Here is a 16,157-nt window from a genome sequence, read left to right on the forward strand (position 1 = left end):
AAATTATGGATCCTATAACTAGTTGTTGTTTCCATTGCCAAGTAATCTGTACTATACCTAAATGCCCAAGCTAACTGTGCTTCTTTTCTTGACCAGGGACCAAGCATAACAGAGCAGGCTGTATGGGTGGGCCGGGAAAGAGTGAAGACCATTGAATGGTCAAATAGAATACAAGCACCAAATTTAAAACCCCCACTTTTAAAACCAAAGAACTGCAGCTGGGCAAACCAAAAAAAGTCCTGTTGTTCCTACTGCTATTGTTAAAAGTTACCATGGCGTATTTGCTCTCAGTGACTGGTGGAGAATGCCGCCACATACTTACCTTCAGCAAACTCCTATTTTCATGGATACCATTGTAAAAATTTGATGGACAATAACACACTACGTATTGTACAGATAGTTCTGGACATGCATGTGTATATAGTGTATCAGTAACGGGCAATTTGTGGCTCATGTTGTTTAGTCATATAACACGACAAAGTGCTAATTGTCTGAGCTTTTTAAACAGTTGGTATGTGTTGTTAATGGCACTAGATTTCAGCTGTCTGTGTCTGTAACTGGGATTGTCACATTGAAGTCAAGCTTGTTTTTCAAGTGCAAAATTTCAGGAGAGTTTTAGGGAGATGTGTGGAGAAAACCCTAAGACTTGTTTCTTTGGCTATATCATATAAGTAAACAGAACAATTTTGTATTACGTTGCAGTTTGATAAAACAGTCTTTAAGTTGTTTTCTTTTAATGAGGCGCCTCACAATGACGCTGCCATTTTGTCGCATACACATCGGCATCTGCTTCGTGGCCACTTACTGAAGTTGCCTCGCTGACCCGCAGACAGCTGCTGCGCACGCGCGACCTACAACTCTTTAAATACCCTCACGGGGTAGACGTCAAAGTGACAGTCATCTGATGAAACGCAATAAAGAGCTTCAGCCAATCAGAGAGAGGATTCAGGGCTTGCACAGCAACCATCACAACGATCGAGCGGGATTCGCTTATAGCGCTACACAGCTCTGAGTAAACGCGCCGCGGATTGGTGGAACGAGGAACGGACTAGATGACCGTGATGAGGGGGAGGGGGGCACTGGAAAAAAAACAAAGATGGCAGTGTAGACAGGTCTAGTAGAGAAGTATCGAGAAGACGCTTTCACAGAGGATAAAGTTTGAAGATTTTCGGAGGAGCCAGGAGTGTGAGGAGGCAGCTGAGCGGCAGGAGGGAGCGCAGAGAGCTGCAGTGCGCGCTGTCATTAGCGAATAACGGAGACACTAGCTGTGAGCTCTCACTACCAGACTGTTGTTTTTGTCGATGCAGGGGGGAAGCTGGGTTTCCTATCCAACTAGTAAGCTCTATCTGCAAAACCTCAGACACACATTTATTATCCGGGGAAAGCGAAGTGAACAGAGCCAGTACAGCTGATGATACACTTAAATATACTGTAGTGTTACAGATAGTTTATTATGTTTACCTCTAGTGCTGCACATGATTATGAGTTTTGATTTTGTCAATTAATTCAACCGAAAGAAAGGTCATTATCGTCTCTGTTACATACCGTTGAAATTCATCGTCGAGTTTCTGTATTAACTTCAGTAAAACAGTGTTTTCTTCTTTTTAGAAAAGAAAGACTCAGTTTGCAATGAAAATTGCGTTTTCCTACAAAACCTACATACACAACTCGATTTAAAGTCAGCTGTTTGTATTACAATGGCGTAGATAAACAGTGACAAATATATATGTAATATAGGTAAACATAGCTTAAAGGTGCACTAGTCCGTGTTTAATTGTTCTTAGTTTTGCCAAAAAAGATGAAAAAAAGAACACAATACAACCTAAATGTTATACAATGTGGTAAGACTAACAGAGCAACACCTGAAAAACAGATCTGTGTGTTGTTTACAATCCTCCTCCTGCTAGTCATGATATAGACATTCTCCAAATAGCTTTTATTCTACCAAGCTTTAATGCACACAAAGGACAGCACAACAGACTCATGTGTTAAACAGCTAGAATTCTATTATTGTGTGTTGGCATAGGAAAACTCAATCTGCTGCTGTTGTTACCATTTTTACCTTGTGGAAAATTAAGTATTGCATTGTAATTGCAGAACAGAGGCAGATACAACACATGGTTTATAGTCTTGGCAAAAAAATTCCAATTAAAATATAGTGTTGCAGATATTGATTTACAAAACTTATAGACATTGACTGTGATTCTTACCCCTTATGGCTTTATGCCATTGTTTAAAAAACAAGGTACCATATGGTTTTAGATTGTCACATTTTATAATTGAGTTTATATCAATTAAAGTCAAACTGCATTGGAGTTAAATCTTTTGTTACCTGAGCTAAAATCCCTCATAAAGTCAGCTATAAAATGTAACAAAACAGTATATATTTTGCTGGTAAGCATAGGCCATGTAAGCTGGGGTATTCATTTTAAAGGTGCAGACAGTGTTGGACTGTTTATTTACAGTGTATTAAGTTTCATGTTCAATCAAATGTGTCACTTATTTAGAAATAAGGAGAAATAAAGACTTATATAACCAGACCTTGTTGTTCCAAGGATTTAAATGTATCATTATGTTTTGTATTAATTAGACTTTAAATGTGTTTTCTCTTTTTTTCAAATTTGTAAGAAAACATTCAGTTGGGTTATGGTTTTTAGCAATAGAAATAGTGTACAATCTCGAAACCAAATGTTTATTCAACTGCAATGTTCAGAAAACTTTCCGCTGACCCAAAAATGAACTACTAGAGCTTTTTTATTGTAGTGAGAATGATGTTATTCTTATGGTTTTATATTACATTAGGCAGTTTGCCTTTTTTAGGCGTGGTCAAGATTTGTGTTTCAGCTTATTCAGCTGGGATTTGTAAAATTAACCATGTCACTTCTTTTGTACAAAAGATCAAATTTTAGTGAGTCTTATCCTTTCCTTTGAAGCACATGCTCAGATGACTTTGAGTACATTCATTTTATCTACTGATCAAAGCTGGTTTGTTAATTAATTGTTCACCTGTTATAAATATGACCAAACCAAAACTAAAAAAAAAGTTTATGTATTTCCTCCCATAACTAATAATGTTACAATTAATACATTATTAATAAGTAACTGTAAACAAACTAGTTGTGATCTATATGTTTAAATTCTGTTGCACACAAGTGCTTTCTTTTTTAACTAAGATAAAAGAGAGAACATAAATTCTGTGAGTCCTATTTGCCTTAATCAGTAAGAAAAGCAACCTAATAAAACACTCTAGTTCCATGTTCATTTTATTGCTGTTCTTATATAAGTTTTATCACTGACAAGACATTTTCAGTTATAGTACTAATGACACCCTAAAATTAATCCTGTCTCAATAGAGAAATTAATTATTTACAAAAATAGTTTATACAGTCAGGCACACTGCTGTTTTATCGACAGTTTTGTTTCTATAGACTTGTGAATACTGTGTTTGTGTGGCTCCTAACATCCCAGAGTCACTTGATTCAGCTGGACAAGTATGTCTTCGATAGAAGAACGAGGAGAAGTAGCGATCCCATCCGCCCCAGGTTCCTCATCAGCTGGTCTTGGTGTCGGCCCAGAGGCTGGAGCTAGCAGCGCAGGTCTGTCCGGGCTTCAGGAGGAACCGGGTGCTCGGAGAGACGGCTCCGTTCCAGATACGGATACAGATGCACCACCCAAAAAACGCGTCAGACTGCAGGAGGGTGAAGCGGGTAAACTGGAGGAGCGTCTCTATTCCGTTCTGTGCTGCACTGTGTGCCTGGACTTACCCAAAGCATCTGTCTATCAGGTAAATTTAATAGATTTTTCATTAAACAAGTACAGAACAGGTGTTTAAACATTACATAGGACACAATCAGTAGACAATGCAGGTCTATATGCAGGTGTAAACAAAAAGGTGCCCTTCATAAAAAGTCAGCCAGTATTTATTTTTTTGCCTTTTTCCAGTAACTGTTGCATGTAGGTCATTCGTTTTGGTGTAAATAATTAACCATATTAACGAACAGACTCATGGTATGGGTTTCAACTAGATTATTATATTTACAAGTAGTAAGGATCTATGTTTAGAGGTACACCATAAATAGTTAAAACATAGTAACAACACAAGCAGCCTAAAGATGAAACTGACGTTTTGTAGTTTTTGTTTAAAATATCCACGACAAATATCCACTAAGTGGTAAACAGACATCTGTGAAAACTAGAGCTGATATGCTGTACTTCTGGATTATCATTCACTTCTGGAAAAGCAGTCCATTCATAAATTGTGTTTTTTTATTGTGCAACCAAAACAGGCTACAAGATTAGGCTTTGTAGGATAGACTGCGTAAATACCACAGTCTATTGCCACAGTCTAGTGTCACAGTCACGCGTGGACACACAAGTCAACTTTATTCACACACTCACACATACACTAAACCTAAAGCTTTGTTTATTTAGTAGGTTTTAAGTGCTACCGTCTTTAGGAGTCTATAATTGTGAGGTGTTTTCTGAAGATGTGTGACTGTGACCTGACCAGCTGTTTTGCTGTCATGACAAAAATAGCCTCAATAGTCTCATGATCACGGTAGTCCAATCACAGGGGAGCTCCTAAGTTCCCCTCCCCAAAGAATGTTGCCCCTGTTTTCCTTTGAATTAGGACATTCCTGAGCAACTGGTCTAAAACACAGGCTTTCACAGATATTCATTACTATACCCTATTTGTAGCCACACTCCCTCTTTCTTCTAAGAAACTGTTGCCAGTTTAATGTACTACATTCCTTAGCACAGTAGTATAAAGTAATGTCTTATCATTAGGAAAAGGTAAAAAACAGTCGCTGTCATTTTCTCGCAATTGCAGTTTTTTTCTAAATTGTTTATGCCATTTAATAACATGTTAGTGTCATACCGTTTGTCTAGTTCAAAAATATAGTTATTAATAGTAAATAAAAAATTAACTTTTGGATATAATTTCTGCCATGTTATTTCACAAATGATTGTTTGTTTTTCTGTGTGTTTGTGTAATTTTTGGGTAATATGTGGCCTGAATGAAAGTTTAACTTTTGATTTTTATCCTCTCCAAATACTACATGCATGAAAATGCCATGTCATTGTTTGTAAGGCTTGCTAAAACAATCAATAAATTAGGCAAGGCTCCCTCTTCAATAAAGATGTTTGATCTGTTCTTTTCTAACTGACAACCCATTAATCAGTACGGTTTGTACATATTTATGCAGTGATAGGGTAACTAGGTTAATCAGACATCTATTGTTTAATACAAATCTACTTATCTTTGTTCCACATTGTTTAAACCCCTTACTGCATGGATATGACTGTAACTACAAACTTTAAGTCCAAAACATTAATATGAGTGTAATAACTATGTCAAAAATAACAAATGTTTACTGATTAGACCCAAAAGACTTAATTGTATAAATACATATGAAAATGTTTTCACAATACACAGTATTCCTCGCGTTGGTAATTGCTAGCAATGTGCTACTGTTTTTTTGTGATTGTATTTTCTGGACAAATGTTGTTTAATGCTCACACATACATCCTTTTTATACTCATAAGAACAAAGTCAAATGACTCTATACAAATTTAAAGAAAATATAAACAATATAAACATTATATTTCATTACATTATATTTCATTAAATGAAAAACAAAAGCAGTCACCCCACAGTATACACAATAACATACACACAAAGTTTAGATCAAAAGTAAACTAGTAAAGCTTCTTCTACTGAAATTTCCCCCCAATATAATACAATGTGTTTATTACACATAAAAAGCATTAGCATAAAATTTTTTAAGTAAAAGTTGAATTTTCATGAAAAATGAACATGAATTTCAAAATTTCTGCTGAAAATCAATTATGTAAATTTGTGAATTTGACCATTTCCTTTGTACAAAAAGGTCACATTTTCATAAATTTTACCTTTTGTGTGGAAAAACATGCTCAGATGAAACTCTGCTGGGTGTTATCTACTTATTAGAAGCTAGTTTATGTTTATACATTTACAGCCATTTTCTACCTACATTTCATACTGAGTAGCATTATAACAGCAGAAAATACGGCAGCAAGATGTAAATGTAGCAAAAGTAAGAGATTTTCTGAGCAAATTGGTGCTTTCTTATCTTTAAATCATGGCTAAACTGAAGGCTTTGTAGGGGCAGAGCATTGCACTTCATCACTTTTCCAAAACTCGGTCATTTCTATCCAAACCACGATCAGGCAGACCAAAAGACCAATATATAAAGCTTTGCTTACTGAGAGACAGAACAGATATGAAACATACTGAATACTGAGTGACTTTATAGAGCAAAACATTTGGACAAATACATAGTAGCAAGACTCCAAAGTAGTGGTGTCAAAGGACAAATAGTACTCTCTAAGCAACTTAAACAGGAAAGCTATTAAGGTAAAATATTTAACATGGAATACGACATACAAGCATTTCACAGTGGATGACTCGTAAAAGCCGAAAGAAAAAAGGACATGGGGAATGTAATGAAAAGAACAGTAGAAAGATTAATATCACTTTATTCATGAAGTGCTGGGAATATTCAAGTGTTGGGGGAAGGGTGGTTTACCTTTTTTTTTGTTTGGCACCTGCACAGAATCAAATAAAACCCTTTTAAAGTGGAAGTATCACTCTATTGTTGCTACACCTTCTGCAGCAGAATAATAAACCAAATACACATTAAAGCTTTCCATGCACATCTTAAAGACCAAAGAAGATTAAAGAGGGCTGAGAGTCATGGCCTGTACTTCACAGTCCTCTAACAAAAACCACATCAAGTATTTAAGGAGGCTTTTCAAGACAGAAACCAAGCTTTCAGTAAGATTACAAGATGCTCTTTGCAGTGTTATTACAGCAAATAGGGGAAATGCACCAAATACTTAGATATTCTGAAATTCATGTGCAACTTTTTATGGTTAATAGTGAAAAACATTGTATTAAAGTTCCCAAATTTTTGGTCGCCACTGTGTGTATGTATGTACTGTATACATATAAGTATATATCTATACATTTATACATATGTGTGTATATATACATGTGTACATACAGTATGTACATACACTTGACCTGTTTACATTTTTATTACAAGAAAAATTAAACAAGAAAACATTGTCTGGTAATATGTGAACTGGCTAAGCTTTTATACACTATTACTGACTGTAATTATTACTTAATAGAATTTAAGTTGGTCAAGAGGCTTAATTAAAATTAAGTGTAATTTGTGAACGTCTTATGTTTATACTTTTTATTATTACACTTTGAAATAGGTTAGCTAGTTAACAATCAGTTCCAACATGCTGGCAGGCTGGCCAGTCTCAGTCAACTGAAATGAAATAGTTTTACTCCCCAAAATGGTAGAACTTTCTTAGCCCAGTTACCACATTTATTACATTGCATTTAGTTAATATAATATCTTTAAGAGAATGAACTGTACTAATAACATAGTTTGGGCACACTAAAACAACCACTAAAACCACTATTTACTACCACAATATTACATATTTCTAGTTTATGATCCATGTATTTATACTTGGTGCAACCATAGTGACACTATGGTGACATCAGTCACAGATACATTTATTAAGGGAAATGAAAAATGAGACTGGTATATAAGAGATTTTGCAGTCCAGTTACTTATTACAATGACTAATAATGCTGTTACAAAGCAATACCCACATTACTTAAAAACTCTATAAAATTAATATCATATTGTCATATAGTTGAGTCTACTTTGCTTGTATTATTTATGGGCCTTTGATTAAAAGCAGTCATGTCTTTGGCAGTGTACAAATGGGCACCTGATGTGTGCTGGCTGCTTTATTCACTTGCTGGCGGACTCACGGCTGAAGGAGGAACAGGCAACATGCCCAAACTGTCGCTGTGAGATCAGCAAGAGTCTTTGCTGTAGGAACTTAGCAGTGGAGAAGGCTGTGAGTGAACTGCCTTCAGACTGCAGCTACTGTCTCAAACAGTTCCCCCGCTCCAGCCTGGACCATCACCAGTCAGAGGAGTGCCAGGACAGGTACACCCAAACACTACTCAAAAAAATTTCAGCATTACTCATGTGCTGTCCTGAATTTCTCTTTGGTGACTTGCTCTTTGGACAGACTTACACAATGCCGGTACAAGCGGATTGGCTGCCCATGGCAAGGACCATTCCATGAGCTCACTGCCCATGAGGTGGAGTGCTGCCACCCATCTAAGACTGGCATCGAGCTGATGGGCATACTGGACGAGATGGATCAAAGTCATCGCAGGGAACTGCAGCTTTATAACAGCATCTTTAGCCTGCTTAGCTTTGAAAAGATTGGATTCACAGGTACACTAATTAAACATGCACAAACACGTCACACATTTACACAGTTATAACACCTAGAGATGGGCAAAGTGTACTATTTTAAACCATTCTATGTCATTACGCATTAGTAATAAACAGTACCCAAATTTGCTCTCTAATTTTTAATCAAAGGTGGGTCAAGTCATCAAGAACCTTATCTTCTTATAAAAACTGAGTTATTTTATTGTAGCAATCCTGTATACTGCCAGAGCTTTGAATAGAACAAACCAGTAATGTAACAAGCAGATACAATGTTAAACAAAACGAGCAGAACATCAATAAAAATATGATTTAAAAAAGGTGCAGGGGGAGCCAAGCTAAACGGACATTTTTTGTTTTTATACTACAAAAAACCATTAATAATGAAAGTTTACTTCATGATAATAAATCTGAACAACAGAATGTCTAGCTCAGACTTCTTTTAAATTTTTTTTTTCCTCAGTCACATGTGCTTAATTTTATCTAATTGTTGTTTTAATGATTTTAGCTTGATCTTGTTTTCTGGGTATTTCCAAATGATTTGTTAAAATAAGGGCAGTAACATACTGACCAGTACACCCAGGGCTCTAGAGTGCGACCAATTTGGTCGCACATGCGACCTAATTTCTCAATGGTGCGACTAAAAAAAATCTCAGGTCGCACCGGTGCGACCAGGCGTCCGAGGGAAAAAAAAAACAACAGACACACATTAGGCCAATATCATGGTCTAAACCAATCAGAGATAGCGAAGGGCGGGACAATATTGTAGCGGTGATATGTGAGCGACATTCAGCTCAGCCAATCAGAATGCAGCACCAGGTTTATACACGTGCGTTTGGACGTTCTGCAGTAAGTTTAGTTTTGTATATGAGACTCGCCGGATGTCCCCAGAATGGAAGTTCGGGTTCTGGAGCTCGGCGGTGTAAAGTGTTGTAACGCTCACTTAAGTCCTGACTAAACAGTTAAAGTGACTCTACCCTGTCGTGTGCCTTTATTCCCACACCTCCACCACCGCACAGCAAAAGACCCGCAGCATCCCCACCGGACAGCGGCTAGGTGAGCCGACCCTCTACAGTAGCAAGGGGCTAATGCTAGCGGTAAAGTGCGGCGATAGTGAAAGTAAAAACACGACAATATTTTCGTTAAGTAAAATATAAAAATAACTAAAAGACCAAAATATATTACAATACATGTAGTCAAAATACGCAGTGAGTGCACCGCAAGCGATTTTGGGAATCTGTGTAAAAGATTCAGTAAAGCCGATAATATAATGCACTGCATTTAAGATTACACTCTAACACACACACAAACATATACATATAATTTTAAATATACACACACATATAAATAGATATACACACATACATACACATTTACTCTATTATTTTTATAATTTTTATAAGTGTGCTATAATTAGTCTGTAATACTATAATTAACTGTAAAGAAGACAGTGGCCGGCAATAGTATATTTGTGACTGGTTCTAATACATTTCGAATTGAAAGGCTGAAAAAGCCCAATGCATCTATAAAACACATTACATGCCGCAATAACTGCACTGCTCAAGTGTCCCCTCTCCCCACTGCCCTTCATTGTCAGGCAGCAGCAAACAGATCATCAGACGAGGCCATGTTGACCAGATTGTTAGTTATTTCCAAGTCAATATTGCCTGTATGGACAGTGATTTAAAAAAAAAAAAAAAAAAAGTGAACCTGTAAAACTGCGGTGTTAAATGCGATGCGGTCGAAAATTTGGGTGCACCTAACTTTTGTGCTGGTGCACCTAAGAAAAAAAGTTAGGTGCACCAGTGCAACCAGTGCAAAACGTTAGTCTAGAGCCCTGACACCTCCAAATGAATATAACAGTATACATGTGCTGTTTAACTATTCACTTTTGCCATTAATTTTTAAAACATATTACATTTGCCTTGGATAAGTAATGTACGTACTGCTGTTACACACTAATGGGCCTAAACATTATGATTGTCCTCCTTCAAAATGTGAATGCCAATGCAAATTTTTTAACAATCGATCAGGAATATATGTTGGACTGATTTCATAAAGGCCAAATCTTTATGCCAGGCTACTGGGTTGAAGGCTTGTAGGGTGCTCATAAGCAACTGTCACAAATATCTAACAACAGTGGTCCAAGTAGGGACAAATCTTCTTCCACATACAGGGTAATGACCAGCCAAGACACACTAATGCCAGAGAACAATAAAGGCTATTACATCTGGTACAGACCAACAAAAGGGCTATTATGGCTAATGTGTTTAATAAGAGTGATAGAGTGAACTGTGCTCACTGCATTAAACTTCTCTAGGTATAAGACAGTGTAGTTGCAGGCCAGTTAAAATGCCTGTCCACCGCTAAAAGCACATACAATGTCCACTTAGACAAAGGAACTGCCACTGGAACAATAGAAAAGGGTTTCCAGGTTTGATTCAACAGCAACTCCCACCGTCTAATTGAAGTGCCACAGCGAGTGGTGGAGGAATGCAAAGAGCGTATCGGTGTTCCTACATACATGTTCAAACTCTCTTTTGTCATTTGTGTATTCAAAAATCTTCTGTGTGTTAAAAACTAATGGAATTTGGCTTGTATCTCCTAATATTTGAACTTAATGTGAAACAGGAAGTCATAGATTATATAAAATCTCAGGGTAAAAAATGGTATACATTTACTGTCATATTTTAATTGTGAGATAGGGCTAATTAACCACAAAGCCTTTTTTTACCTTTTTAAAATCTTTTTTTCCTGATGTCTATTATGCTAGTCCACCACTACTGAGATTCAGACAAATGGTAGCATATGTAGATCTACAGCTATATGTTACCCTTTGTTCAGTTATTATTGAGGTACTTTACCCAACAATCTACTATGACTTGTAAAAACCTACATATATTTATATTACATTTATTTAAATATATTAAAAATATATATATATTAAAAAATTTACTTCTACATTATTCGGTTGCAGAGGTGCAGTTCCGGCCATATCGCACAGATGACTTTATAACCCGGCTGTACTACGAGACACCGCGCTTCACAGTGCTTAACCAGACATGGGTGCTGAAGGCACGGATTAACGACTCGGAGCGCAACCCCAACCTGTCCTGCAAGCGCACCCTCTCTTTCCAGCTAATCCTGAAGAGCAAGGTGAACTCGACGCTGGAGTGCTCCTTTCTGCTGCTCAAGGGCCCATATGATGATGTGAAGATCAAACCTGTCATCCAGCACCACGTCTTCTCTAACGATGCCAACGAGACCGAGTACGCCCCGCTGCCCATCAGTGACAGCGTCGAATGCAACAAGCTGTTGGCCGCCAAAAACATCAACCTGCGCCTTTTTATTTTTCAGATCCAGAAATAGCGGGACATGAAACAGAGTAGAATGAAGGAGACAAGCTACAGGAGGAGTGAGGGGAGACAGGATTAGGGAGTAATTATGTGGAAGGAAGCAAAAGGGAGGGGAAGCAACACTGAACCACACATACCTCGATAAGATATAAGGATAAGGATAACGAAGAGAAGGTGAAATGCTTGTGCCTGTTCAACCTACAGTTGATTGTGTTCGTCAGATCGTCTGTGGTCCAAAATGTTTAATAATGATCTCTTACAAGACAAAAAAATCAGACTTGATTGGACACCACGTCTAAATCGGATGAATGAAAGTGTGTGCAAGCATTGATGTAAATGTGCAAGGAGATCTAATATGGGCGCTGCACTTGAGTTGAATATCTGAGTGTGAGTGCATAAGGGTCAGTTTTTTGTGACTGTGAGACAGAGACAGGCTTGTTGAAGGTAATCCAAGATGTGCTGGATTAATCTAACCCACAATTTAGGCAGTGTTAATCAAGACTTCCTGTGTACTGTATGTGTGTGTGTGTGTGTGTGTGTGTCCGTGCAGTGGTTCTTTCTGCTCAGAACCTTCTCTTAAGGCTTACACACATGCAATCTCAGCAGAAAATAGGCTGCACCTGCTTTAAATGTATTTTTGTAAGTGAAGGCCGACATTTTACTTGAGGTACAGCAGGTCAGCTGGTATAACAAAGCAGCTGCTGATCTGTTGTGGGTGAGGAGTTTGCATGGGTTTTTTTAGGTATGTTTTTGCTCTTTGTGTGCTTTTAGGAACACACGTCTTAAGTTGAGTAACATTCGTCTCGTAACTAACGTTAGTTTGACATTTTTAACACATGAGCCTGTGAAACCTATCATTATATCTTTGTTTGATTTGCCATTTCATATTTTCCTCCCTTGCTATTACAAGGACACAACTATACACATCTCACTGTTGGATGTTTTTTTGGCAGCTAGCATCAGCAGCCAGGCCACTACCGCTTGATACTTTGTTTAAATTTACAAATAGAAACTAAATATTGACCACAAAAACAAACTGGGCAGGTACCAAAACCTTGGTTATAAACACACGCTGTCAGCAGGGTATATCACAAAGCAGGGTTTGTTGGTTAGTATTTACTACTCTGGCTTAGTGGTGTCATGAAGGTTGTTTATTTTTGAACCAGCTCAAACAATATCATGGTTTCATTCAAGCAAGTGATAATCCAAAAAAAAAAAAAAAAAAAAAGAATATATTAGAATTAATTTACAACTATAAAATTAGCATTTATATGTTAGATAATTTTGTTTTTATTTGTTCATTTTTTAGCCTAACATGATCCTGAATTCTAAACATTAGGCAGAAGAATCATTCTGACAAACAACAGAGCCACAGGAGTTTATTTAAATTCATTTAGTTATGACCAGCACCAATAAATGAACTTGGTCTGAAGTATTTGTTAGAAATGACATGTAATGACTGTATTATGTAAATTTGAACTCTAGATTTTATTCTGTCTGCAGTTAAATATGACATAGAAACTATTTCTGTTTAAATAAGTGATTTTTTAGAAAGCTCACTGTTTTTAGCTGGAAATAAAAACCATACAGATTTAGCCCCTTTCCTTGCTGTTTTCCAAAGCCATGTCTCAAATTCACTTGAATTCATTTATTAATTCATGTATTTATTTATTCACCTTTACCAATTGCTTCATTCTGAATAAGGTTGTAGTGAGTCTGACACCACTTGGAAACAGTGGATGCAAGGCCTCTGTACTGGGCACACCAGTACAGGGCGCAAATCCACTCAAGGCCAACATGCTCACATATTATTTACATCTTGAAAAAATATAAGGCATTCAGTTCATCTTCTATGTTCTTAGGAGGTGAGAGGAAACCGGACTACTATCCATACATACATTCAAACATTTAAACATGATTGACAGGAGAGTAGAATGAATCTTTTTTTGCTGATTGCTGAATCAATTCAATATTGATTGTCACCCTATTAAAATGATTTTAATTTTTTTAAACTAGTAACAGATGTAGCATGTGAAACAGAAAACATATACAATGTAACATTCTCAATATAGCTTTGATAACTTTAATAATTATTCTGGACTGAAGATCGCATGCTACCAATTTTATTTGCCGCTTATACAAAAAAGCGCAAGAACAAAGTCTGGATTCACGTTAATCCATATCCAATTTTGTGGTACCTATGAATCCAACTTGTAAATATTTGGTTAGGTGAAACCATCTACAGAAAGCCTGATACGTTGAGGTAGCTATGTGGTCTTGCCCTTTGGAAACCAGAGCCAGATGGGGTATAATCAGACCCTAGTGAAAGTAAACTCCACTGTAACTGATCAGTTTGGACATACTTGAATTGTTGCAGGAAAACAGAGTGGGTTTGGTATTGAGGAGTCTAGTTTAAACTGTTTCTGTATTGAAAAGCTTATAATTTTCACATTAAACTCTGTAAGCCTGTATTTGTGCCTTTCTATTAAAACTCATCTAAACAAATAGTCTGTGTACAGTGATATGCTTTTACAGCACTTCAGATTTAATTACATAAGGATTTGTCTGATTGTGTGTACTTAGTTAATGCATAATTTTCACCGTCAGTACACAGAAGCCTATCTTGAAAACACTTGGTTAAAGGCAGAAACACACCCTAGACAGGGCACAAGTCCATCACAGGGCAACACCCACATTCTTCTTCATTTAGACACAATTTAAAGTAGTCAGTCTATCCATTAGCATGTTTTGGGAAAACCCACACAGACACTGAACAACATGCCAAACGCTACATATACGTTGACCAGTTGTTCCTGTATGCCACTTGGCTAATTAGAACAGGCACTTAAACCTTCAAAATATTTTGGGAGGTGTGAGAGAACCGGAGTACTAAGTGAAAACCCACACATACATAAAGAAATGTAAAACTGCAGACATTAAGTGAACACTGAATTCACTGCATAGGCTGTGGTGGTCTTACATGGGTCTTATCAATATTACAGCTGGAATGTGCTAGCTACATTTATAGCTTCTATTTTCTTAAAATAGAAAGTACAACCCCCATTTCACTGTCACCTTACAGCAAGAAGGTCCTGGGTTCGATCCCCAGGTTAGGCGGTCCGGATCCTTTCTGTGTGGAGTTTGCATGTTCTCCCCGTGTCTGTGTGGGTTTCCTCCAGAAGCTCCGGTTTCCTTCCACAGTCCAAAGACATGCAAGTGAGGTGAATTGGAGATACTAAATTGTCCAGGACTGTGTTCAATATAACCTTGTGAACTGATAAACCTTGTGTAATGAGTAACTACCGTTCCTGTCATGAATGTAACCAAAGTGTAAAACATGACGTAAAAAAATCCCAATAAACAAAAAAACCCCAGTTCCACAAAAGTTGAGACCTTTTGTAAACTGCAGTAAAAACAGTCATTTGTAATTTGTTAATTCAATTGATCCTTTATTTAACTGACAAAAGTACAATGAAAGGATTTCCAATGTTTTTACTGATCAACTTAAAGTTTTTCACAAATGTTTAAACACATTTCCAGAACACAGTGCTCAAACCATGTTCTCGCTTCTACAAAAAATTCCTTCCATCAAAACAATACACAGCTTTTATATGATTATCTCTCACAGAGCATCAACAGCTAATACATTTTAAAAAACTGCCATCAAAAAATGTATGTTTTGGCTCCATGAGGCCATGTCACATATTCAAATATAAGTACAAGAATGTGTAAATAAATTTCTTTTTGTTTTTGTGAATTGCAGTTTTTTTTAACCCAAAATGCATTTACAGTACTACATTAATATGCAACACAAATGTTACATAGTTTAGGTTGTATGTGGCAAAACATTTGTGGTACATTTCACCTACATAAGTACAATGAACAACACTACAAAGGAAATGTTACCAGTGCACAGATATAAAAAGGTAATGAAAGAAATATGTGTTACTGCAATGCAACAAGTTCAGCTGAACTAAAAAAAGGAAAATGCCCTGCTTCCTGGAACTCTGGAACTCATCCACATCGGCTGTGGTATTTTGGAATATTGTGGAAGGTGCAGCACAGCAAAGTGGGTTGCTGGTGAACCAGTCAAATACAGCCACTGTATTGTGTAGAGCTTATTGATCAGCTTTTTATAATCAATGTAAAATTTTGTGCTCCCACAGTAGTTTGTGTGGCTCAGTATTGTCTTATTTTTAGTGTACATGATTACAACTGTACATGTCAAATCAATAAATTGATCCTGGGTTTACTGAATAATTGAAGGCGGGCAGCATATGGGCTTTTACACTTTAAAATTTACTGTCAAAACGAGTTCATCCCGGACAGGGTTCTGGAGAGTCTGAAGCCTATCCAAACTGAATTACAGCCAGGATGGGCAGAAGTTCATTTTAGGGCAGCACACACTTACCCATCCACTCACTCACCCACAACCAGGGGTAGTTTAGTGGTGGAAAGAAACCTCAGTAATCCATCTCAGAGTAAA

The 16,157-nt window shown here is 37.0% G+C and overlaps 1 protein-coding gene across 2 annotated transcripts; it reads left to right on the plus strand.

Moving 5' to 3' along the window:
• Window positions 1-1,098: 1,098 nt before the first annotated feature.
• Window positions 1,099-14,176, plus strand: zftraf1 (zinc finger TRAF-type containing 1). 2 transcript variants are annotated; one of them, XM_063013538.1, is made up of 5 exons: window positions 1,099-1,335; window positions 3,469-3,784; window positions 7,783-8,021; window positions 8,107-8,318; window positions 11,293-14,176. In XM_063013538.1, exons 2-5 carry the CDS (start codon window positions 3,494-3,496, stop codon window positions 11,682-11,684), a joined length of 1,134 nt encoding a protein of 377 aa, XP_062869608.1. In that variant the 5' UTR covers window positions 1,099-1,335; window positions 3,469-3,493; the 3' UTR covers window positions 11,685-14,176. The 2 variants fall into 2 exon arrangements, with proteins under 2 accessions (XP_062869608.1, XP_062869609.1); XM_063013539.1 differs by having other exon boundaries at window positions 1,099-1,267.
• Window positions 14,177-16,157: the final 1,981 nt, after the last annotated feature.

Source organism: Trichomycterus rosablanca, chromosome 2 (assembly GCF_030014385.1).
Source record: "Trichomycterus rosablanca isolate fTriRos1 chromosome 2, fTriRos1.hap1, whole genome shotgun sequence".
Classification (NCBI taxonomy): domain Eukaryota; kingdom Metazoa; phylum Chordata; class Actinopteri; order Siluriformes; family Trichomycteridae; genus Trichomycterus; species Trichomycterus rosablanca.